Consider the following 26,034-nt stretch of genomic DNA (forward strand, 5'->3'; position numbering starts at 1 on the left):
ACTCTCTTATGGTTACCGAGTAATACGCTACGGTAAAGTACGATACTATACTTGCAGGAACACAAAAAAAATTGCCCCCATTTTTCATAATGTTATCGTATTACAATCGTCGAGGTATGAAATATATTCTTATACAAATTCACTGCAAAATGAGGGAAAAAGCTAACCGCAAATTTTACAACAGCAATCAATTAGCTGAAACAATTTCACAGAGACACTTAAATTATAACTACGCGTAGTCTGAAATATCGTGATCTAAAATGTGCAATAAAACTGTAAACAGTTAGAAAGGGTTTTAACGAGAGCTTGTACTGAAATTTGGTGGGTAAGGAAGAATATCCAAGAGGTTGACGGACAAACAGGTGCAATTTACAAAGATAAGCCCCACGCATCAATGAAACTAATATTCATTCGTCAGACGGAAAGAACATAAGTCAGCAATAATTTAGTTATTCTGATCCAAATTCGACGGGTAATTACAAACGTTGTTTCTGATGGTAACATAAATCGTACTCGTCTCTTAATTTGTTTCACGTCGTCACCGCGGTAAATTCTGTTTTATCGACTGCAGTAGCTCATGCACATGAGGCATGTGTATTAGGCATGTGTAAGTAAGTTTCTCTGATCTGAAAATACGTATGACCGTGTGTGCGCGCGCAATGAATCAGACTCCAGTATCGTGTATTCCGAATTCGAGGATGTCAAAGGCAAAGAAAGTAATCGATGAGGCCCGAGAAAACCAAAATCCTGAGCTGGATTTGGCTGATAAGGGCATTTCCACATTCGAGGAAATGCCCGGACTGCGTGAGTAAAATACGCTTGCACCCTTCACTTGATCATTGCCAAATTAGGCAACTTGTCAAGACTGGTTTTTTGCACCAACAAAACTACACACTGCCATTAGGGCTACTCATGGGCGTGGACAGCCCTGTACTATTTATACAAATACGTGCTGTTACTGTTGATCAGATTTCCTTATATTTATTTCCCAATTAAGTTCTGGATGCTCATTTAGGGAAAAAATGTAAACTTAAAAACTCATTAACCATATATCGCATATCATTCAACAACCTATGTTTATTGCGTAAAAATAGTCCTTTCAAATACAGCTGATCATAATTTTCAGATCATCTTTGTACTTGTTCAAACTATTTCTTGTTTGAACTCTTCATACAATGACTACTATATATTACAACATCGAAACCGAATTATCATTAATCTTATCGTGTCATTCTTCATAATTTTGCATGTATTTTGAATTGTATTTTTTCAGTGAATATGCTGCAGATAACCAGGCTGACGCTCAGTCACAATAAACTTCAAGGTACATATGTAGAGAAAATTCATGTATTGCCAACCTGTTCGATCCTACCGTATTATGCATGTCACAGCAAGTAATGGAATGATAATTTTTCAGTTGTTCCACCTGGTTTGGCAAATTTAATCAATTTGGAAATTTTGAACCTGTTCAATAATCACATCACTGAACTTCCAATTTCCTTATCACAAATGCCTAAGTTAAGAATCCTCAACGTTGGGTACGTAACTGCGCGGCGATAAAGACGATATTTCAAAATGTACATAGTTACATTGATAATTTTAACTAACGCTATTTTGATCTCGGTATATCCACTTCTGTTTATATTTTTTGTTTATATTGTACATGAATTCTAGTCTGTATGTTATTGAAAATAAAATCTGCAATGATTGTCTATGATGATAAGGACGATAACTTCAATGCAACATTTTTTGAACTTATAGCCTAGCTACTTATGTTGAATCAATTTCATTTTGTATCGCTGAATCAACACCAACTTGTATCTGTTACTTGATAAAAACCTTTATATTCTAAGAAAAAAACACAAACAGGTAATAGGCTTCTAATTCTAAATAGTATGTTATCCTATTTTTCAGAATGAATAGATTAGATTCCCTTCCACGAGGGTTTGGTGCCTTCCCAGTGCTCGAGGTCTTGGATCTCACATATAATAATTTGAGTGAAGAAAATTTACCTGGAAACTTTTTTATGATGGGTAATCAATTAATTTCATACATTACAATAATTAATTCATTATTGATTATATGCACAATGCATACCCTAATTCTACTTTGTTTCCTCCAGAGACCTTGAGAGCATTGTATCTTGCCGATAACGATTTTGAATACCTGCCCCCTGAGATTGGCCAGTTGAAAAATCTGCAAATTGTAATAATTCCATCATACTGTATGAAATGAGAATACTCATAAGCAACACTGATAAACTACGAAATATACTGAATAATAATTTATTTTACAGCTTGTGCTCAGGGAAAATGATCTGATTGAGCTACCTAAGGAAATTGGCGAACTTACCCGACTTCGAGAACTTCACATTCAAGGCAACCGACTAACAGTTTTACCACCAGAGATAGGTAAATTGATACTCTGTAGCTAATTGCGTACCATATCAGTATACTTGTATCGGTGAAATTCTTAACTACCTATAAATTTGAATTGCCTTACATACGCGGGTCGTCCCAAATGTATCCTATTGCTGTATAACTTGTATTGCTGAGCTCGTGAATGCTTTCTCTTTATTCATTTTTCCTAGCAGAATGTAGGTGACTAGCCCTGTGATAAGCTGTATGGTAACTTTAATAGTTTTAAACTTACTTCACAGGTAATTTAGATTTGGTGAGTAACAAAGCAGTGTTCAGAATGGAATTCAATCCTTGGGTTACCCCTATTGGAGATCAATTGCAAGTGGGAATTTCTCACGTGATTGATTATATTCGTTCGGAGACCTACAGATAGTAAGTGTAATTGGAAAATGAATAACAATTAATCAGTATACCCATCCATTATCGAATGTGTGATGGTTCTAGGCCCATTTTCAGACCTACAAGTTCCTGTAATAATAGGGAAATACGTTAAATTTTTCAAGTAAAATATCCAGCTAAACAATAGATGGTAATTATTATTTTATTTTTACAGCCTCTATAATCGTCACCTCAGTGCAAAAGGACCTCCGCCACCAATTGAGAATGATAAAAGCAAGAAAATCTCTCGTGCTCGCTAAATGAGATTAATGTGACAAAATCAACTTATATAATTACAGTTTTAATGCCAATGACTAATCGTTAATATATCTAAATTTATTAATTTGTACATTACCACAAATTGATCATCAGATATATCAGATCACGTGGTGCCTTATGCCAAGTCAACTGCCTTAAAATTCTGAATCGTTACTTGTATTAATATTTTTTTATTAATGTTATGCTTATATTTTTTATAACAAATTTAAAACTAAATTAAATATGTAGAATATTTCGGTGAGTCTATAATGTTTTAATACATTAACAAATGAAATTCACCATAGCCACGGGTATTAATTTTTTCCGTTAAGTTATTCTTGCTCATACAGGTTACAGTCGTAATTTATTTCTGTAATGTAATAATGCTAAGAAATCGAACTCTGACTGCGTTTACGATAAAAATTTTATCCAGCTTTGATGAGAATCTTAAATTGATGCGCAAAATGAATCTCCGCCAAGTTGTAACACTTCGTGCATTTTAATTACCTACTATTAATATGAAATGAATAAATATGATGGTGCAAATAATTTATTGATCTATAGTGGATATCTTTCACATTACACTTGTTGAGCCTCTAATTGGCACGCACAACAATTCACTCATCTATAAGTGTATGTCATTCTAAATTGTACTTTATGTATTAAACTACCTATTAAGAAAAAATGACTTGGAAAATTTTTATTATTTATGATTTAATGACGGGGTTTCAATAAACAATTTCACATCATAAAACGTACACGTTCAACTATTTTGCGTCAATAGCTTCAGTAGAAATGCAAAACCGTGTTTTCAGTTCGTACCGTTGACATGTTACAGTCGAGAATTGTAATATTTATGAAGCTTGTGTTAACAACTATGTTAGCAGTTTGGCTTCAATCAAGATGCAGAAAACTGCAACGAAATCATTTGTCGGTATAGAAAACAAGTACGTACAATACTTACCAGTTCTTTAGTTGAGCCATAGGTGCTGCAATGTAATTTTTGTATATGCTCAATCCTTACGTGTACGTAGAATGGCACGATTAAAACAGAAAACCCTGAAACTTGCGAGAGAGGAATATTTGAAAAATCAGTCTAAAGAAGGTAATTTGAAATTGTAAAATGTTACATATTGCCAATCTATATTTGACGAATCAGATTGTAGACGATTGTCAATAGAAATATATATAATTTTTTGAACTTGTTAATAATGTTTTTTTCATTGCAATCTCTTGCCAGATGAATCTCTAGAGATAACAATGGAAAAGGCGACCTGTCCAAAATGTAGAGGGGATGGAAAAGAATCTTCTGGGACACATATACAAGATTTATGCCCCGCTGATCGAATGAAGATCACACAGCTCATTTCTGAACTTGCGAGGTAAAAAAGTACTTGGTCGTTATTTTTATTAACAGTGTATGGAAATATTCAAGTTTTTGATTTTTTACGTTAATAGGGGTCTCGGTCAAATTTATATAAACTAATTTTTATTAGTGTAGGTGCACACAAGAAAAGCACAAGGTTGAAGCTGATCTTGCTGTTAGTAAAGCAGAAAACGAAGCATTACAAAACCAGTTTCAGATGCTTAATAACCAATTGGAAGGTGATAAAAACAAATTATTTTCACAGGTACAATTTTTTAGAATTATAGCATTCAATAGATATACTAAAGGTCTGTGACATTATTTCACCACTAAATTCTAGCTGTCATCAACAAGGGCAGAAATGAACAAGCTTAAACTGCAAACATCTTATGCCCTCAAGCTTTTAACGCACCAAATAATGGCATTGGAAAGACAATCGAGGAGACTTGTTGAAACTGTGAAAGATTTGTTAAATGACAAAATGCATCTACAGGATGCATTAGTGAATCAAAAAATGAGAGTCCAAATTCTTGAGGGTAGGATAAAAAAGATAAAAAATAGTAAAAACGTGAAGAAACTGCTACAAGTAAATCAACAAATGATGAATAAAGTTTCACTAAAGTTTGACAAAGATTGTCAAACGGAAGCCCTAGAAAACTTGTAAGTTATCATAAATATTGCATGTAGGAAAATGTAGCGCCTTTTTATAATGATTAAGAATTGTTGAATTGTGTTTCAAAAGTAATATAATCTGAGTACCTCATACTTCGTAATTTTTAGACCAGAAATATACACATACTCCGGATTAAAAGTTTCGAGAAGCAGTCAAGACTCCCATAGGTGTACAAAAACTACTCAGATTAAAAGCAAACGTGATTTAGACGAATCTTCCACGGAGGCCATATTATTGCGTGAACTATTTTTCAAACGCCCAAGCATAGATGAGAACGAAGGGTTGGAATTACTTACATTATTTCAAAGAAATTGAGTATCTTTCTCACCTTTGTTACTGCATCATGACATAGAATAATGATGTAACGTGCCGGGCTACAATGATTATAGGAAACCGGTTTTTTTAATAAAAAATATAGTTTATTCGAATTATTAATTGGTAATAAATATTTAATTACAAATGCAATCAAAATTATAATACATTGTCAGTCGTTTCCAGTATAGCTTAATATAATATGACAGGTCAAGTACACTGAAACTTAGAAATTAAAACACTCTAAAAAGATATTTATTCAATTTTGTACCAGCATTACATTTGTACAGGTAATCCAATTCATGAAGTTTGATCACCGTAAGTTATCATAAATTCCTCTCGAACATAGGAACCGAACCGAAATATGTTAGAGTATAAAAACACTACAGGCGGTAAAAAATAGCTATTAAATCTTACAAAAATCCAATCACATAAAATCTGACCCAATGCAGAGTTGTCTCGACATTACTTGGCACTTCACTAATGCTCAGCTTCTTCCACGTCTTACTTTTTCATCGTAATGCTATACTTAGTTTTTCAGTTGGTCCACAGCCTCTTGATTCTCAAAAGTTGGACTTGTATTTTACTTTTTGTACGCTCGACTAAGCCGCCAGAAGGAACACTGTTACCTAATTTAGAACTAATTTTTTTCTTTCTTCCTGTAGCATTGAACCCTAATCCGAATCTGTTAGTGTTAAACCACCTTCATCATCAGTATACTCGCACTCTTCCAATAGGCGTGTAGTCTCAGTCTCATATTGCAACACTTCATCATCTGCCAAATGTGAATTACCTTCCATGAAGTTAGCAAATCTATAATTTAATAAATATTTACTAGTTAGATCTGGTCCTATATGCCGGTAAGTGTATTATGTTTATAATCAAAACCACATAAACTAAGGTAAGTCATTTCAAGCCTAGTATAAATAATTTACACTATATTTTCCTACTCGATAAATATCTTGAAAATATGGCATACTTTACTATAGCATAGTTTTCCCGATTAACATGCAAACTTTTATATTAGCTTTGAGTTTTTGACAACGGGAGAGTAGATTTGAAATTCAAGAGGGTCAAACACAATAATTACTAGTCTAACAACGAAGCAATTTGACAATAAAAAACCTTATGGGATCTTTGAGTCTGAGAACTGTTTTCCATTGGTTGCATTCAGGGCTGGAGCAGTACCCTCTCAGAGAACTTAGTGCCAGTTCTGTTTCTCGTACTCCCTCTTCATGGTATTCATCTTCAGTAAGTAATTTTCGGCGTGTAGGAAATCGCACTCTCCTGACAAAGAACGAATTATAGAAAAAGGAAAGATGTGTTAGAGATGTTTTATACTTGATTTCTAAAGATAACTGCGAAATATTATTCATATTTGAACAAGTATGGCGCAAATAAACTCAGCGTTACAAGAAAGTTTTTGTTTTTAGTCACAATTTATTTTACAAAATTACAAAATGTAATCATAACAATAATTCTTTATGCAAATCTTGTAGAATCTCGAAATAATTAGAAAATCCGATCAGAATGAGCTCGGTCTAAAAAAAGAAAGAAAAATCTTTTGCAGTTAAACGTTTAAAGACAAAATGGCTAATTAGTAAAAAAATCAACCAGTCTGTAGAATCTGTATGGGATCACAATTCCTGAGAAATTATAAACAATTGCTGTATTTTCAATTCTAAACAACTTTGAGTAAATAAGTTTTGCACCAATTACTTATCAGTTGAAAAAATGAAAAAAAAACTTACCAGTAAGATTTACCCTTTTGCATCAAGGCATGTGGGAAATTGTATCCCAGAATTAACAATATGCAAATCCCAACAGCAGCCTCGTCAAAATAGCTACTACAATATATCATTAAAAGACTCGATGCCTGAAATTCAATAGTAAATAGATCAGTAGTGACAAATTGCATCAAAAAATAGTAGTCGGCAGTAACACAACTGTGTTTTCATAAATACTGATTTCATATTGGGAGTGTATTTTTAGATAATTACCTGTAAAAACCATTGGATAATTTTTTTCGTACGTTTGTTCGTAACCGGGCCCAATCGGTAACAGACTATAAAACTTACTAGAGAAGTAATTACTATATACCAAATGACATATTCACGATACTGCATAGCAATCATTCGGGCATTTTCCCATAACAATTGTCCAAGATAAATGCTGACTGTCCATCCTCCAGCAGCTAATAAGTACATAGATTTCCCCTGTCAAAGTCACATATGTAGATGAATTAGATGGTCCTCAATAAAATTTTTTCAACACTTATTCAGATTATAAGTCGAAACAACAATAAATAGTTTTGAATACGTTCCAGACAGATGTACTTACTTTGGGAAGCAATCTACTTATAAGGTATATGAGCACAAGTAACGAAGTTGTGATTCCAAGCGTAATACCACATATGTAATAGAATATGGGGTCATAGCTCAATTTTTTTGCCAAGAGGAATACTAGGATACCCAATATCAGTAGCGTGACTTTCCAAAAATCGATTCCTAGTCATGTAACGTAACATCATTCCATTATATCATGTTATATGTCTCATATACCGATAGAATATTAACAAGTTTATTGATATTGTGAATTACCATGTTCATGGTGACTTATGGTAAATTCATGATTAATCTCTTCATCAAAAATACTCACCTATCAACTTTACAGATATTTTGTACTCATGACTGGTATCAATGCCAATGCAGCTTTGTTGGAATGGATTCAATTTAATCTCCTTTTTCTTTCTACTGAAAAAATTTATGCTCCACGAAGATCGATGTTCTTCAAATTTTTTCACTACTTCGGCAGGCGCGCTACCGTCATATTGACTATACGATTCTCCGTTCACATCTAGATTCATCTGTCAATAGTAGTAAACAATAATCAAAACTACAAATACGGTTAAGCTTAGTAAAATCATTGCCTGGGAGTAGTTGATCTTCATTGTAATTTCGTTTCATTACAAAACACAACTGAGGTACATTTTGTAGCTACGTCAGTTTCAATTAATTTTGGTAGGAAGCTTTATCTCACCAGTACAGTTTGCCATATATGAATTAAGTATTTCGGCCTTCCTCTGTAGCAATAAATGTGCAATCCTCTTACTTCTTTTACCACATTGTCACCGTCTTCCATGTAAGTGACTAAAAATTTAATGGAATTAATGAAGTGAGTATGCGGAGGTGAATAAAAAGATAGGTTATACAAATATGCAAAAGTTTACCTGTGCCTCTAAGTTCCGCCTGTGTTTCAGTCAACATACAAATGACACAGATTAAGAAAAATACGAGTATGGTAGTCTTCATTTTGGGCACTTATATCTTATTACTGTCATAAACAGATACTCATCGGTTGAAACAGTTCTATTATCCCGACCGCTACAACATCCGGCAATTGGCGTCCGTTTCGGTGGGTGCCGGGAGGCACAATTTTTGAATTTCAAGAGCCTAGAATCGTAGAGCGACCGTCGATCAATCGGAGAGTCGATTGAAACATCTCTCGACCGAGCTGTGAACGGTTCCGTTCCGAGTTTGGATTTTTTCCGGTTTCCGAGGTCTTCCTGTTCATCGGTCACTTCATCAGGCGAAGCCACGAGGGGAGGTAGTCCGAGATTTCAGGTGAGCAAACTTGAAGGATTTCCTAGTGTCCGTTAAATTAATTTCCAACATTAAAATGCCATTATTAACGCATCACTAATGATGAAAATTTTTGTCTCGTTCGTATGAACTGTTGTATGATTATAAATACAAACCTGAAAATCGCGTTTACTCTGTACTGTACTTTGAGAGAATGAACCGACTCGTTTTGCTTATTAATTTTTCCTGTTGCATTTTCAGTTCCACGACGTAGCTGACCTATCAAGGTAAGCTTTTTCATTCCTAATTACCTCATAACTTTCCCTCAAGTCTTTGTAATATCATTTTTCCACACTTCGTTCCGCGATGCCACGTGTGATGCGTTGCAGCATGGCTAGAGCGAGCATCCATTTATGAATTAGCGAATCCTCTAAACACGCGCTCTTCTGAAATGTTTGGCCGAGAAATTTTGCAATCTCTCGAGTATTCCTGATCAGTATTTCGTAACTACTATTTGCCGAGTAAAAGTGAGGTCTATATTTCTAGTATATGTGATTTCAAATAGCAGATATTTTAAGAGGGAATCGACGCTTTGGTTGATTTTACAACTTTCGAAATAATGGATTATTTAATATTAAAAACGACTTGTATAAATTCTTCAAAAGTTTTGCTACAGTATTAGGAAAGGCATATTCTTTTACAACGATTCACTTTGATCAACGCATTTCACAGAAAAAGAATTGATATTTCATGTTCATTTCTATACGATTAAATATTTAATTCAGTATTTGGCAAAGTTATGTATTAGTTTTGGAATTATAGATACTCATTTACCTAGATTTGTAAGCTGTTCAAATTTAATTCAAATTCTTAACATGATTAACTTTATACCGCCCCAGTCTGATTTCTGTGACTGATTGGTTTACTCAATGATTTTGTCCTGTTTACTGATGTTTTTAAAATTATTGAACTGCATTCAGTACCTGATTTTCACAATTATCAATTTACAGAAAATCATCAGCCATGAGGGGAATTAGCTGCATGTTTCGGAAGACTGGGAAAAATGAACGAGTAAGTATTTTACATTCATTGATATATTTTCGTACATGTCGCAATAGATATATCGCCAGGTATATAATATTTTTTTCCATGCAACACGCAATTGCATAATATTTTTTGATGTGCTAATACTTGCGAATGTCTTAAATTTTTAAATGATGAATTTTATATCGCCCCAGTCTGATTACTGTGATTGATTGATTACTATATGTGCTGAATATTTATTGAAGTCTGTCACATTAGAATGCATACTCTTGTTTTCAGTTGAAATGAAATTTGAATCATTGCTTACAGATTCGTAGGGCTGTACATTTACAACCAAAAAGAAAAATGGTGACTTGATACAGTGAGTATTTCATATGAAGTTTATGAAACTATATAAGTGTTTTTATAAAATTAATTAAATAATTGCAATGCTTCAGTAAGCTGATGATTTAGTAAAAATCTTGTCGGATTTTGATAGTTGAATTTTTATCCTTTGAAACCAATATCTTGTAAAGACTGTAAAACTACATAATCTGAATGATGTTTTAACAAGCATATGTCTGATACTTGTGATGCCATCTTTAACCCTGACTCTTATTAATTGTTGCAGACTCATAATGTGATAAAGTTCATTATAGCTGTTATATGTGGTATTTATTTTTCCAGGGAGGAGAATTCAACAGATGGAAGAAAAATTTTTGCCCCCTTGTGCAAATGGTAAATACCACAATTTTTGAACACTTGACATGTTTATTTTTTTCTATTTTTAAATGTGATATTTTTGCAACTGAGTGTGTTGAAAAAATATTTGGTATAAATTTTTGTGAACACATCGAATGTCTAAACCTGATGAATATTTGTTATCCCTGTCATACGATTACGTGGTGATACTGTACTGCCTGAATTTAATTCACTAAATAGTTTACTTCTTTTTGCCCATACTTTCTGCTCACAAACTTGTTTGTCTTGCAGTTTGAAACATCAAGGTTAACTACAATCCTGGATCAGTAACTACAAAAATGGTTGTTTTCAGCCTATAGTGGTAAGTTTTGATAACAACTAGTTCACATTCATAAAACTTGCACCATTCAATTGTATTCAATTTAGAAATGCTTCTTACTGTATATTCTGGTTTATTGTTCTACCTGCAATTATTTGTCTTTTGATTAAAGTTTTGTCTATTACAATGATGAATAATGTTAGTTATCCCTGTCTTACTTAACTATGGTGATAAATTAACACTGAAACGTGAATAAAAATTTCATACTAACCACCGAAATGGTTTGTATCGTATCTAATGGCATATTGTTATGCAGGATTATCATGGATCCAATTGGAACTGGCGCTGGTAGTGGCAGCACACACGAGGTGAAGTTGAGGTAATTGACGTTGGACGTCTATGCACTTCTAAAGCTTTGATTAAATAATTAGTTGAAGTAATATTTTGTTTTACAAATGAGTGCATTACCACATTAACAGAATCATTCTATGATGATTTATTGACAAGCATATGACTGAAAGTTTTTGATGTCTCAATTATTCTGATTCCTTCACATAATTTATATGCGTGATTCCTATGCAACGATCAGTTGTCAATACCCTACTTTCTCCATGTTTCAGAACCATTTAAATGCAGTTGGAACGGAGTAGCATTGTCATCATTTATAATAATGTGAGTATCTCGAAGAAGAAAAGACTATTTTTAGGTCAATTTTTTAAAATAAAACTGGACATAGTGAAAAATCGTGGTTCATCATAGTTCTAAATTCAGATGCCTTGCAAAGTTGTACATCATTAAAAATGTCATGATGAATCCAACAACGCTCCAGTCAATCAGATTGCTTAGTGGCGAAATGTTGTATGCTGATATATATTGTTACAATAGATCAGTTTTTAGAAGATTTGAAAGCCTATTGTGCCTTACACGTCTTCTTATCTATTATTACAGGAGGACTACCTCAAGCTGCTTAGGGTTACAGTATTTTCGAAATGGTGAGTTCATTTTTCCTATCATGAAAGTTAACCTTCATATACCTGATACTATCCAAACTCTTCGGTTAAATAATATCATCAACTCATTAACAGTGTGATCTTTTCTTTTATGCAAATTGTTGCATTATCATTTGAAATTTGAAGATTTTTAATGAAGTCAATTTGTACCATAGATTTAGTTACCCTGAAATTGTGATGATTCAATAATATACGCTAATATTACCATTTAGTTGGTATGATTTCAACTTGCCCTCTCTGAAAATTTGGTAGATAATGTAGACATCGATTCTTCCCAATTCAAATTTATAACAATGTGCATTGGTGTGTCTATTTAGGAGGATCATTTAACCTGATAGACAAGACCCCCAGATAAAGCTTGTAAGTACAAATCTGGAAAAATGTATTGCTAACGTATAATTTGCACTTAAATAATAATATTGACTACCATGATAACGAATCATTTGGCAAATAACATCTCAAACTCATCGGGCTGCAGTAATTATATGTGTCTAGAGATTAATTTTTGAAATTATTCATTATATTGTTAGATATCGCCAAGATCAATTATTCAGAGTGGAAATAAAATGTGGGAAATTGGAGAACCTGAAATTGTCAGGGAATTCGTACCGTCTGGAAAAGTCGAAGAATTTCGTGAAATTCACTCGAAGTCGGGGATTTTTTTACAAAAATGTCTTATATTTTTTCTTGAAAAAGAATTAATTTTGGTATTGGAAAACCTGAAAAAATCGGGGAGTCTCAAATCTCAGATTTTATGACCAGCCTGCTATTCCAATCCCAATTTTGAATGCCGAATATAGTTTTATATCTTTGCCTAAAAAGGTATCTTGAGATTCATCCGAAAAGAATAGATTAAAAATAGTATGATGTTACAAGTATATACGCTAAGATGATCGTGTAGATGATTTCGTCTTGCCCTCACTGACTCAAACATGATGAATTTTTTATGATTTTAGGTCTTTTAAATTACTCATACGAATTTGTATCATTTCAGGTCCCAACGAGAGATAATTCTTTCGAGTGCGTCTTGATTTTCAGTTTTTGAGGTAGTACGTAAATTTGAATATAAATTGGAATTGCTTTTATTATTTTTTTTATAATGATGACGTAATATACGCAATGATTAACTATGAAGATGAAACATTAACTGAATTTTGCCTAAATTAATGATTATCGAATCTTCTCCGATCATATGTGTGACAATTTTGTTGAAATATTTCAGATTAACAAAAACTCGACTGTCTGATCAGACTGTCCCCGGACATCGGATTGTGTAATCAATTGTAATGTATTACTTTACGGATTAAAAAAAAATATGTACATGTATATTTGGGGTATTTTCTTCACGGCAAAATATATTATAAGTACAAATCTGCATTAAATCTGAAACACCGATGGCATCGAAATATATCGAAAGTATAAATTATAAAAGTAAAACTGTCATGCGATAAAGACCTACAAAGTGATAATTTATAGATTACTGTTGAAAAAACACGGTTTCGTAGTTTGTATTATATACTGCATTTATCGACGAAGCAGACACAAGTTTTAATTTATGGGTGATATTATTAGGCGTACAATACGAAGAACTCTGAAAAAATACTACCGTTATAAGTAAAGGCAATTGATATTCATCATTTGAACAGATCTGTAATAAATGCACACATTACTTTCCGATTACATTTACTTGTACGATATCTTATCAATACTCGCGTATTACTCATCACGATTGGCACCCCATGTATCTAGAAAGTTGCAATACGCCAATAACTTTATATTTAATGTAGGTGAGGCACAACCATTTTTTATAATTTTCTTTGCAACTAATTGCTATTGCAAGATTATTATTACTTTGCTGGCCATCATGTTAATTATGAATAACTGTGGCTATCAATCTCTTCATGAATTATACAAGAATAATCATACAGAATAATGTTTTTAAATTTAGTAGAAGTAATTTTACCACTAATTTTTCGTTACATCCAACGTAGGAATATGTACAGATTAGTATAAAATTACGTATTACGGTTTTACCGTAAATTAAATACGTAATACTCTAAAAAATACTGGTAGGTAATATTTAACAACTTGACAACAATGAATGCACGCATGCCTTCAATTTGTCATCAGCTAGATCAACCTGAGAAAAGAATTAGGTAACTCATTTAACGAAAAGTTTGATAAACAAGGAAGTGCACAATTTTGTGGTCAAACATCTCAGAAATTTTCACAGTGAATTTAAAGTAAAATGCACTTCATTATCCTCCCGTAATTTAACTTCTGTCTATATACAGCATGTAAATTGCCAAACCGTACTTGCAAATACCCAAGTAATGTATGAAACACGAGTTAATTTAATTTACATGGAGGAATGAGCTAAGCCTATATTTGTTGGTTGGAATGTATGTTGAACTCGAAATAGCATTTCTATATCGTCAAATACTTCGACATATTATATTATAATTATATTGTGTAATCTGTTACTGGATTGAATTCTTTTTGATGAGAAATGTTCAATGCTGGCACGTATCCCCAGCGTTTCATTGCGACAAAGCAATTTCGTTGAATTTCTTCAACTTCTTCAAATTCTAAATCCGTTCTCCAATGAAAGGGAGCGGTCTTTGAATTTCGGTATGTACTGTATGCATTACCAACGTCACTTTTCGTATGAGTATCTAGATATTTTTTAACGTTTGGATGAAAATCAAGTCCATAAAATTGAAAAAGTTCTTTCACATGTTTATACGGCTCTGCGGTCAGATCTTCATATCGTAACACTCTGTAATGATGAAATTCTCGTTATTTAAATAGTCTACAGGGCATGTCCAGTGAGATTTGTCAAACAGCGCTATTTATCCCAAATGTTCATCATTTAATAATAAATTACTATTATTATTTCACACGTGACTTTTGCAAAAATGTGATGAAACAATCATCTTCTCAATTTTCCCGTTTTTCTTCCATATTTTAGATTTCAATAATTGCTTTGAGCATGAAAGATTTTTTGAAATATGCATCTAATTGTGATGATATTTATTCAAAAATATGAAAAAAGAAATGACGTAAACAACTCTTGAATCGTTCATACGCGATGATTGCTCGGACATTCTGTACTCGTTAAACAAGTGTAATTTAAAAAATTTGCGTACCTAAATCGAGAGGGATATTTCATTTGCAGCTCCACAGCGGCGTTATAATCTGATGTCAAGTCCGCGCAAAGTAAACCTGCATCTGAACAGTCCGGACTTGCTTGGCAAAAAGTAGTATGTCTTCTCGACTGAAGAGTTCCACGGGGATCCCTTATCAAAAGTATCAATCTCACAGCCAATCTGGAAAACGATTGTCCGTAAAGGTGGGAGGATAAATAGCTTAAAAGATTGTAAAATAATTAGTGGTATTTTACCAATCAAAAAATGACACGGGATCTAGCTAAGCAATAAAGTAAATGCCCTGCTGTATAGTATAAGCTCACTTATTTAGCAGGGAAAAATTTAGTTCACACGAAATGAAATGCACTTGAAAGACTATCGAATTATTTTGCACTTGGACAACGTCCTTTGACTAAGAGATTGCAGTTGAAAATCCACATGCGAGCTATAAATGAATATAAAAATACATGTGCAGAGTAATCTTTCAAAGGAAATGAGATGAAATTGAAATTCACTCGTAACATCGTTTCGTGATCCATATTACGCGGCTTCAAAATGACAAAGGATCGCTAAACGTCTCTTTATTTCCCGAACTGCAAGTGAGCATAATGACTGGTTCCAACATTCCAATACCTACTTGTTTCAGATGCTAATACATGTCCGACTGATTACTTTACTAACTTTTTGTCGGCAAGAAGCTCTTGTGCAACACGTAACCTCAGGCGGACAAGTTTCATTGATTGGAATGGAAAAAGTTTACACATTCCGCTAAGAAATCTGTGATTGTAGCAGATGCTCTGGTGAGCTTGGCATTGCGTCCACAGAGGCGGATTAAGCCTGAAAATCCAAGATTGATTCTTCACATATTCTACATAGTGATCTGAAAAACACGATGAGTTATAACATCATTTCAATGTGTGTAATATACGGTCTTTGAGGGTAAAAATATCGCAACTCAAATTTACCTGAATATTACATATACATGTATAAACGAAAAATGTGTCACTGCATTTTTTACGAAAGATTGACGGAGTTGTTAGCTTTTTCACATGTCAGGTATTACAGGGATATCCAAAATGAAAGTAGCTATTGACTTTATTGACAAACATGAGATTGTGAATACGAAAAAGTGATTAACATTCACTCTAATTGCATGTAAAATTAGTTGTGGAATATGGATTACCCAAGTCCGCGTATTCGCAGTTAAGCAGCGCCTTGATATTAGTCAAGACTTGGCTGGCGAGTGGGGGACCTCTGATTTGAACAATGTCAAAATCAGAAAGCGGCTCATAGTGATAAAAGAGACCTGGATGCGCGGCAAGAATATCTCCAAGAAATGTACTTCCACTACGCCAGGTTGATACAATGACACTCCTGATCGGATTTCCATTATTTTCCATCACCAGGTCTTCAAGTTCACTACAATATAACACGGATTTTTGCTAGCAAATGATAAAATTCAGAATGCTGTGGAATAGAAGAGTTAGAAAGAAATGGTATGAAAGTAACTGTTTCACCTGGCACTTATATTATATCTTCCGTTAGGATATTGGTAATGTATAATCTCATCGTGAATGATTCTTCTTTGTTGATCGATGACCTGCTGTATTTCATTCAATGTAGCAAGTGAATCATCGATTTCACCTGTTTTCTGTAATTGAAAGAAAGTATACTTATGTGTATTGGCAGGTCAAAAAAGAATGGATTTACTGCATACGTGAGTCTGTAGTTTTTAATTTATTAGTTGGGAAATCGAAAAACATTTTCCCATCTGGGTCCTTCATATTTGGTGTTTGATGACACTATTTTTTAGAGCAAGATCTTGATTGTAGTGTAGTTCGATTCAATACTATAAGTAGTTAATAGGTTGGTCCTTATTTGGGGTGTTTTCGAATTTTCTTGTAGACAAGGCGGAAAAAAATTTGCAAATAAATCGATAAAAAAGTACGCGAAACCGGGAGCCTGTAAGCGAACCCTAAGTACTCCCGCCAAGGCCATGAATTTTCCCATGTAATTTCAATGGGAATTCGGACTTACAGCACTATTTTAAATCTGAAACTTGGCATATGTCTTTCCTATATTCATAGATATTTTAGAAAAAATTGGGCGATTTACAACGATGAAATTAACAAAGTACCAGCGCATCAAAGTTGTGTCTTAAAGTAAAAAAATCACCATTTAACGAAATAAATGGATTGAGATAATAATATTAAACAATTAGATAAACACCCGTTCAGTGCCAGATTTTATCGAATCAGGTCAAGAGATTTTTTTAAAATGCAAAATCTGGGGCAAATTATTTTATTTCCGCTAAATCCATTTGATAGTTTTGAAAAATTATTTATCTGTCTACTCATACTCATAAGTATAGTTGGACTTTGGGTGCCGAAACGAGTGCGAACTGTCTTGAGGTTGTCAAAAATGAAAAAGTGTATAATTTTAAAATCAGTCTACATCAACAAATCATAGATAAATTATACGCAATCTAACTGCCGATAGTTATCAGAAAGTAGATAAAGATTATATGTGGCCCTGTGCAAGCTAAAGTTTGACTCACTTAAATTGGTCAAATTAAATCGTCAGTGTGTATTACGATAGTGAATTTTGGAAAACTTGTTAAACCATCTGATTGGTATTTAATTTGTACAGCGATAATTAAACTCACCTCCCAGAACTTCCCCGTTGCTGATAACCGTTGTATTTGATCTTTCATCGTCTCTGGGCTTCCGTATCTTTGATCGAAGAATAAGAACACAAAACACAGTGATCCGAAACCGACAAACCCATAAAACCGCAATCGCTTAGACATCGCAACACCAGAACAGTGAATTTGTTTGGAAACTGTACAAAAATGACATGTGGAAAATTGGAAAAACTGAAACAAAAATTTAATACAAATCGGGATCATATAATAAAAGTCATTAACAACGAGTAACGATAGTTTTAACGCTGGCGTGTTTAGCAATTTAGAATTTGCCATACCTACGTGGCCTAGGAATAACTCACACACAAACGAATTATCAATGATTCATCAACGGATTGTAGACATTATTTTATCGAATCACATGGTGTGTGAAAAAGCATCACTAAGCCATTTCAGCTGGCTTTTTAAAAATATTAAAATAGCAGATCGAAGCTTCCGCGAAAACGATTACTTGGAATATTATTCCTCCGAAGCTTATATTTCCAATTCACTCGGGCAAACAAGAGGGGCACGTTATTTTTAAATCGCAATCGGATAGGTTAAATCCTTTATTGGTGGGGGACTAATTTCAATCGGATTTCCGGCTGTGATATATTTTTCACGTTACCGTCTTATCTGATTTCAGATTTGGGAGTATTAGTGATATTATACGTTTCAAGTACCGGTTTAAATTTCGTCTGTCTGCATTCGGTTACTTTACTATTCCTATTGAGCTGCGAACATTATTCATTGTAAAATTATGCAAGTCACTTGTGAAACCAATCTTTTGTGTAATCGGATTAAAGCATATTCACCATGGGATTTGAACATAAGTGCCGATCCAAGACGCATATGACCGTCATAGGGCAAAAGACTTATTGATTGAAAAAAATATCGTGGAACAATTATTGTGAATCATTTGTTTGCTCAAATGATCTTTTTTCTGGTACATCGGTGTGAAATTATTAAATAGCGAACTAAAGTTCACCGTGTGATAATCTTTTCACAGTGATAACAAGTGTTGGGTGAATCATGTCATGTAAAAATGATGAAAAAGAGGCCCAAAGTGCACAGAACTTTAGCCATTCGTCATTTTTGTGCCGAGAGTTTCCACGTGTGTACCGCTTTTATCGGTATTAAGTCAGATCAATTATAATTTTGATGATATCATTGACAAGTCCGTAGCCAGGCAGCGACGTGACACAAACGAATAAGCCTTATAATACGGCTCACGTGAACGCAAGATAAGATTATCTCTTAGGAAAAGTAAGGATGTATGAGAGGTACGAAAAACTTTCAAAGTTGAAAAAAATCATGATCATTTATTTGGTTGAAGGGAAAATGAGCGATCGAGGTCCGGCTTGTAAATGATTGAAATAAATGCCCCGCGAAAATTATTTTCACACGTAGTTTTTGTTATGGTTATTTATCATTGAGTATAAATATTCCAAAGTATAAATGGTAATGATGAAATTTACTTAAAACTCGTGTTCGATTGCCAGGTTATTAAGGTGGATCGATCAGTTCGATGATCTTTCAAAATTCAACCGTTCGGCTTATATCTATACCCACTTACCGCTTCGCAGGTGGAATAAGAAATGGCCCATTATCATTTAAAGTTTCCCTCTGACTAGTCCGACGTGAAAGAAACTTAGAAACACCAGTCGAGAATTCAAACTGATGAACAATGAAAAAATCACGTATGACAAAATAAAACTAGAGAAGACCGTGCAGTGAAGCAGTGTGTACGCAATTGATTGCAACGATGAAGTATTTCGCACTTCGTTCCTCCTATCGCAAAATTGGCGCTGTTTTGCAATCGTACGAGGATAATAAAATTGACAGCTGAATCCCCTGGTAGAGAATTGATTTCGTGATTGTAAGGTTGAATAAAATTGAAGCACATTTGTTTACGAATTACGTGAGATAAATAAGAATAAATGAGCAATAATTTACGAATCAATATCTGAAAAGTGAGAAGTTACAGAGCACATAATTTCAGGGTTTTCCACAAACTCGACTTGTCTGTAAATTAACAATCCAACTGTCTCTACAATGCAAGTACAAGTACAAATGGTAAATGTCGTCTAAAATCTTGCACAATTAACATCATGGTGATGTATCAATTAAATTGTTGAGCATACCGTTCGAGAGATAGTGCTCGTTTCATTATTCAATATTATGGCCATGTACTTGTATAACTTATCTTACCCTTTAACTGGCAGAATTGTAGCATACGGCAGTGACTAACGATTTTTTTACGCGACAGTCAAGGCAAAGGAAACTTAACTAGCGAATATCCACCGTTTTTACGGGTGTGCAATAATGATTCAAATATTGTGCTCGTATAACACGACCTTATAAAATATTTAGCCACTACCGCCATGACATTTTTTGCATCGATGTACGATTGGCAAACAGTATGTCCACCTTTTTAATGGAAAATTAATTTTTTAGTACCATAAACTGGATTGAAAAATTACGTTGCAATATCACTGCATAAATTGTAAATCAGCTATAGAATGCTATAAATATATTATAAATATACCTGTATTTGGGCCATTTGATGTATTTTTTATCGTTCGATTGCTGCCTCGAGCTATTGCTTATTACAAGGGTCTGTGTTAAATCTCGTATGATGCACATACTTAAAAACAGATTGTTCGCGTCACAAGCATGTAAGATATTAAAAATTAAGAGACGTGTACAATTATTGTAAAATACATCTAATAATCGAACACGCGAGTAAGTATCAATATGAATTTATATTTTGTCAAATTTTGTTATTCGAATAACTTGAAAACTGCCGGACTGATTAGACCTAAATTCTAATCAGTTATGAGCGCAGCAAAGTCCCGTCAATTGAGACTAAGATCATTCAAATCCGTTCATTCGGTCTCGAAACGTCGTTGGACAAAGAATTGGTTACACACAGACTCATACGGACATGCATCTGAAAAATGTCGGAAATGATTCTGTAGGCCTTAAAACGTCGAGTTCTGGTGAAAACGAAACTTTTCATTTCCGAGGTGATGGTAATAACTTTGCTTTCTCTTTTTTTCTTCCAAAACAACTATAAGAGTGAAAAGTTAAAAATTAGTTGTAAAACATCTGTTTGTGGTAACGTAACGTCGTCATAAGGACCTTGTAACAAATTGAGGCCAACACTGTTTCACTGTTACTGCATTCTGAATCATGAGATCCTTAATTCCGATTTTCTTCCACTACTCGAAAGTGGTACTTGTAAATACTCGTGCGCGATATCTCAATTAGTGTTTATCTCTTATGCAAACGTTTCAAGGCTTATGATTCCAGAAGTAAGAGGTGACTGATTTATACATTGGTAAACTTTAATTGAGTAAAAATTATGAATTTACTTGACTTGAATGATATACATATATCAATTTGCACAATAAGACGCATGCAGTTATAATATCGCGATGTTTATTTTTGTTCCCCTCATATTCTTGCTTATCATTCTTTCATTTTCGTGTTATATTCATTGCTACTTTTCGAAAGACAAATGTGTGGGCTCTTCGAAGGCAAGCTGCTCGTTTCGAGTTGACAAAATTTTTGAATTTTTTTACAAGTTGATTGCTATGCCGATAACCTCGAGTAATCTGCTCAACGGAGTGTCCTAGTCGATTTCGACATTGTCGTACATATCTCGGACCACCCAGGTCCACGTATCTTGAACGCAAGAAGAACATAAAAACTCCATTCTACATGCAATTCTGAATAAAACCACGTTGAAACATAACCATTTAATGGAAAGATAAGGAAATGGCATGATTTCTATGAACTTACTGTCGCCATTTCACAGGAATCATGCCATTTCTTTTTTGTTACTCTCTTAATTTGTAACTCTCATTCGATCTGTACAATTAACTTGCAATAACGTTATGACGTCGTTACAGCCTTCGCCACCCATCTTACAAGTGTGGCATATAGTTTGTTACGGGATTGAATTCTCTTTGATGAGAAATGTTCAATGCTGGCACGTAACCCCAGTGTTTCATTGGCACGAAACAATTTCGTTGTATCTCTTCGACTTCTTCAAATTCTAATTCCGTCCTCCAGTGGAAGGGAGCGATCTTTGAATCTCTGAATGTAGTATACGGATCACCGAAGTCATATTTCGTGTGAGTATCTATATACTTTTTAATGTTTGGATGAAAATCGAGTCCATAAAATTCGATAAGTTTTTTCACTTCTTTATGTGGCTCTAAAGAGAGATCTTCGTATCGTAACACCCTGCAATAATAGTAATTTGCACAATTATAGTACACATGTATGAATAGTGGGAGCTCGTAGAAAAAAAACCTTTCATGAATTTAATTCAAGTTAATACTCCAGAAGTAAAGGATTTCGTGGAAAATGTTTTAATTGCAATAATTTATCTGGATCAAATTTGAAAAAAAAAAATTTTGTAACCAATGAAGCATTCAGATACAGTTATAGCCACTCCTATTCTTTGTCGTCGTGTACAACTATATGAAGGAAATCGAAAAACGTGCATACCTGAATGTGGAGGGATATTTCTTTTGCAGTTCTACCGCGGTGTTGTAATCTGATACCATGTCTTTACAAAGTAAACTTGGATCTGAACAATCTAAACCTTCTTGACAAAACGAACGATGTTTTCTTGACTGAAAAACTCCTCGGGGATCCCTGGTCAGAAAAACCAATCTCACACCCAACCTGGAAATCAATTGTCAGTAATAATTCTGACGAGTAAAATTACCTCGAAAGGTTGCAAGATAATTGGTGATTCTTTCAGTAATCAAATGGTGATACGAGATTCCGCAGTGCCCGATTATTTCTCTCACTTTTCATCGGCAAGAAGCTCTTGTGCAATATGCAACGTCGGGCGGAGAATTTTCATCAACTGAAATGGGAAGAGTTTACACATTTCGCTCAGGAATTTGTGATTGTAGCAGATGCTTGGGTGAGCTTGGCATTGAGCCCAAAGAGGTGGATTAGCCCGAAAAATGTAAGTTCGATTTTTCACACGTTCTAAATAACGATCTGAAAAAATGATGTAATTGTAATATTATTTTCATGCGTAATATATCGTCTTCGAAAATACAATTATTGCAGCTCGAATTTACCTGAATGAATATTAGGGTGGTCCTTATTTAGTGTGTTTTCGAAAATTCCTGCGGATAAGAGGCAGTTCTTAGAGTTGACCTACAGGCTTCAAGTTTTGCGTACATTTTTTTTGATTTTTTTGCAAACTTTTTCCGCCTTATCCGCAGGAATTTTCGAAAACACCCTAAATAAGGACCAACCTAATGAATATAGATATGAATGAAAAATGTTTCACAGTATTTTTTATGAATATTAATTTGAAAAATGAAATTGGAAAATGCCTTGATTGACGTTGCTTTAACTCGCAAGTGCAACCCTATTAGGTAGGCCACGGACAAAGAGTATAAGACACTGGATGCTACTCGCCAGCAGGTACAAAAAGATGACTTATATTTATTACACATGGTATATAACGATGAAATTAATATCTGAATACGAAGGTAACGAAATATTGTGAGTTTCGGTCAATTTTCAATATAATATTTTATTAAGACGTTTCGGTCGTGCATGGCCGGCCATCATCAGTTGAAAATTAGACTTGTATATTTTCTGTAGAAGTCTTAATAAAATATTGTATTGAAAGTTGACCGAAACACCCAAGATTTCGTTACCTTCATATTCTCAATATCGGTCAAGAAAACTTCATCGAAATTAATATCGTTCTATCAGCATTACCTAAGCTTGAATAATCGCAACTAAATAGCGCCTTGAGATTTTTCAAAGCTTGACTGGCAAGCGGGGGGCCTCTAATTTTATTAATGCCAAAATCAACAAGTGGTTCGAAGTGGTAAAAGACCCCCGGACTTGCCGTAAAAATATCGCCAAAAAATGTACTCCCACTACGCCAGGTTGATACTACGACACTTCTAATCGGGTTTCCATTTCTCTCAATCACCAGGTCTTCGAGTTTGCTGTAACACAGCATGGATTATCATTGTCAAATTATGAAATTCGGAATGTCGTAGAATTGGGGCGTTATAAAGAAGCGGTATAAGCGTAATTCTTTTACTTTGCACTTATATTATATCTTCCGTTAGGATATTGGTAATCTATCATCTGATCGTGAATGATTCTTCGTTGCAGATCGATGACCTGCTGTATTTCACTTAACGTAGCAAGTGAATCATCGGTTTCCCCGATTTCACCTGCGTCCTGTAATTAATAGAAATTACCTATGTTTTAGGAATTGAACAAAGAAATAATTAGTTACATAATTGAATAAGTGGCTTTCGATATATCAGTGAGAAATACAATTCATTGTAATTTGGCTTGGTTCATTGTGAGGAGTTAGTTTGATACAATTATATGTTGAGATACTGTTTCTCATCCATAAACATAGTCATATCAAAAATTAATTTAAAGGCTACGAACAAAATGTAACACACAGTGCAAAATCACTCCAACAGTAAGGTAAACTGTGCGCGATCAGAACTTATCCTATTGTCCGGACATTTGAAAAATGTGCCCGAATTTGAGTTGGCGATAAATCTTATGCTGCAATCATTATTCGTTGTAGTCTATTTTAATCGCCCCAGGTGAATATCTCAGAATCGAAAAGAGATACATGAAAAAGTCCGATGCGAAATTATTATATCAACGGGAATGCTACAATTTCAGAATTTTTTATTTGGTACGTGAATTTTATACAGGAACGAGTACAAACTAACTGGGTTTCATCTCATTCGAAAAATCCTTATTTCTTTTTCTGAAATTATTGTAGCAAAATTAATGAATCACGTTCAGTATCAGGTTAATTAATTTGAAATATACAGAAGTCCTAATATCACGGTGCGTTAATCTTAATTTTTCTTCCGTCCTAGAAACTGAAGCATAATATAATTTGAATAACAATCATTGAACTCACCTTCCAGGATCTTCCCACTCCTAACCCTTCTTCTGGATGTTTCAGTGGGCTGCCGTACAATTGGTCGTAAGCAAAAATCCCCAAACATAGAGATCCCAAGCCGATTAGCCCATAAAAGATTGCCAGGTTGAACATTTTAACGTGAACACAGTTAACTCACTGGTAAACCATGAGTAAATTACTTACAGCAAATCAGAGAATCTAGAACAAAGATCTAATGCACAAAGAGTAAAAAAAACGCACAATCCGCAATAAGGAGTGCTTACTAAAGTACTAAATTACTAACTAAATTGAGTTTTTATGCTGGTTTGTTCGGCAGTTTCAAATTCACTATACTTATACCACAAGTAATTACCGCACATAAAATGGCAATGAAAATGTTACGGCCTGGGTTACGCTTATTCGCTTCTAGAACATTACGGAAATGATCGGGAAGTCCAGATTGTTTGGTTCTAATGAAATGCAAAGGCTTTCGGATAAGAGGGGGGAAGAAATGAGTGCGCAGAGAGATGGATATTTTTGGAATGGACGTGGAGTTGGGGTTTACATAGAATTTTTTTTAGAGCTAGAGTTATTTATAAAGGACTTAGAAAGTAGGTTATTATATATGGTAGGTTACATCCTGATTTATTTTATAAATGACGTAAATAAAGAATGACGTTACGAAAGTCAATAATTCTTTAATAAATCTCTGAAAAGTACGTTCACACAGCGCACAAGATTAATCCAGAACACATGCAGTACGTCTAAACTTGATATGTCTAGATATAGCTCTGTACTGCAATTCCCGTACCACTGTCGTTAGGCTAACGACAGCCGATGAGAGTTGCGTTTTTTCCCAGGATCGTCCTTGCCATTGGCTGTCGTTAGCTTAACGACGTCCGTTAGTTACCGAGAGTGGTACGAGAATCGCAGTACTGGAATGCATCCTCGGAATGACTTGGGACTATGCTCTAAAAAACACTTTTTGTAAAATTATCTTCGTGGTGATAAGTTAATTGTAAAGTAGATCGTACAAACGATACTGAACATTTTGTTAAATGACGCCCGAACTCGTATCACTTATCTTGAAGTTTGACCGACACGGTAACTCTTACTGTGCATGGTGGTAACTAAAGACATTTTTCTTATGAAACTATAATCAAGGCATAAGACCGTGCACACAAAATTCAACGAAGCGTTCAAACATATAATTATCTGTATTG

At 34.2% G+C, this 26,034-nt stretch overlaps 5 protein-coding genes and 2 non-coding genes across 9 annotated transcripts; 4 read left to right on the forward strand and 3 right to left on the reverse strand.

Moving 5' to 3' along the window:
• The first annotated feature begins 606 nt into the window (after nt 1-606).
• LOC107224265 (ras suppressor protein 1) lies at nt 607-3,605 on the forward strand. Its single transcript, XM_015664259.2, has 8 exons — nt 607-804; nt 1,274-1,324; nt 1,418-1,538; nt 1,915-2,033; nt 2,123-2,205; nt 2,297-2,411; nt 2,660-2,792; nt 2,974-3,605. Exons 1-8 carry the CDS (start codon nt 639-641, stop codon nt 3,056-3,058), a joined length of 873 nt encoding a protein of 290 aa, XP_015519745.1. The 5' UTR covers nt 607-638; the 3' UTR covers nt 3,059-3,605.
• A 486-nt stretch (nt 3,606-4,091) lies between these two features.
• Nucleotides 4,092-5,410, forward strand: LOC107224057. The gene is made up of 5 exons (XM_015663975.1): nt 4,092-4,161; nt 4,297-4,438; nt 4,558-4,687; nt 4,763-5,082; nt 5,203-5,410. Exons 1-5 carry the CDS (start codon nt 4,092-4,094, stop codon nt 5,408-5,410), a joined length of 870 nt encoding a protein of 289 aa, XP_015519461.1.
• A 230-nt stretch (nt 5,411-5,640) lies between these two features.
• Nucleotides 5,641-8,872, reverse strand: LOC107224112 (nuclear envelope integral membrane protein 1). Of its 2 annotated transcripts, none has more exons than XM_015664044.2 (8): nt 8,637-8,866; nt 8,447-8,556; nt 8,066-8,273; nt 7,748-7,914; nt 7,408-7,623; nt 7,159-7,283; nt 6,533-6,694; nt 5,641-6,220 (listed from the first exon to the last, which is right to left on the reverse strand). In XM_015664044.2, the coding sequence occupies exons 1-8, from the start codon at nt 8,716-8,718 to the stop codon at nt 6,082-6,084; spliced, it is 1,209 nt and encodes a 402-aa protein (XP_015519530.1). In that variant the 5' UTR covers nt 8,719-8,866; the 3' UTR covers nt 5,641-6,081. The 2 variants fall into 2 exon arrangements, with proteins under 2 accessions (XP_015519530.1, XP_046589504.1); XM_046733548.1 differs by having other exon boundaries at nt 6,081-6,182; nt 8,637-8,872.
• Nucleotides 8,873-9,858: 986 nt separating this feature from the next.
• LOC124293774 lies at nt 9,859-9,927 on the forward strand. Its single transcript, XR_006903643.1, has one exon. It is a non-coding gene; the product is annotated as a small nucleolar RNA SNORD31 (small nucleolar RNA).
• Nucleotides 9,928-10,195: 268 nt separating this feature from the next.
• Nucleotides 10,196-10,267, forward strand: LOC124293775. Its single transcript, XR_006903644.1, has one exon. It is a non-coding gene; the product is annotated as a small nucleolar RNA SNORD31 (small nucleolar RNA).
• Nucleotides 10,268-13,316: 3,049 nt separating this feature from the next.
• LOC107224048 (carbohydrate sulfotransferase 5-like) lies at nt 13,317-18,861 on the reverse strand. 2 transcript variants are annotated; one of them, XM_046733541.1, is made up of 7 exons: nt 18,174-18,861; nt 17,857-18,066; nt 16,709-16,842; nt 16,375-16,610; nt 15,873-16,071; nt 15,192-15,371; nt 13,317-14,821 (listed from the first exon to the last, which is right to left on the reverse strand). In XM_046733541.1, the coding sequence occupies exons 2-7, from the start codon at nt 17,998-18,000 to the stop codon at nt 14,506-14,508; spliced, it is 1,209 nt and encodes a 402-aa protein (XP_046589497.1). In that variant the 5' UTR covers nt 18,001-18,066; nt 18,174-18,861; the 3' UTR covers nt 13,317-14,505. The 2 variants fall into 2 exon arrangements, with proteins under 2 accessions (XP_046589497.1, XP_015519449.2); XM_015663963.2 differs by having other exon boundaries at nt 17,857-18,861.
• Nucleotides 18,862-19,176: 315 nt separating this feature from the next.
• LOC107224119 (carbohydrate sulfotransferase 4-like) lies at nt 19,177-25,241 on the reverse strand. Its single transcript, XM_015664056.2, has 7 exons — nt 25,116-25,241; nt 24,830-25,043; nt 23,975-24,117; nt 23,641-23,876; nt 22,704-22,902; nt 22,396-22,575; nt 19,177-22,128 (listed from the first exon to the last, which is right to left on the reverse strand). Exons 2-7 carry the CDS (start codon nt 24,962-24,964, stop codon nt 21,807-21,809), a joined length of 1,215 nt encoding a protein of 404 aa, XP_015519542.2. The 5' UTR covers nt 24,965-25,043; nt 25,116-25,241; the 3' UTR covers nt 19,177-21,806.
• Between the last annotated feature and the right edge of the window lie 793 nt (nt 25,242-26,034).

The sequence above is a fragment of the Neodiprion lecontei genome, chromosome 3, assembly GCF_021901455.1.
Source record: "Neodiprion lecontei isolate iyNeoLeco1 chromosome 3, iyNeoLeco1.1, whole genome shotgun sequence".
NCBI classification, from domain to species: domain Eukaryota; kingdom Metazoa; phylum Arthropoda; class Insecta; order Hymenoptera; family Diprionidae; genus Neodiprion; species Neodiprion lecontei.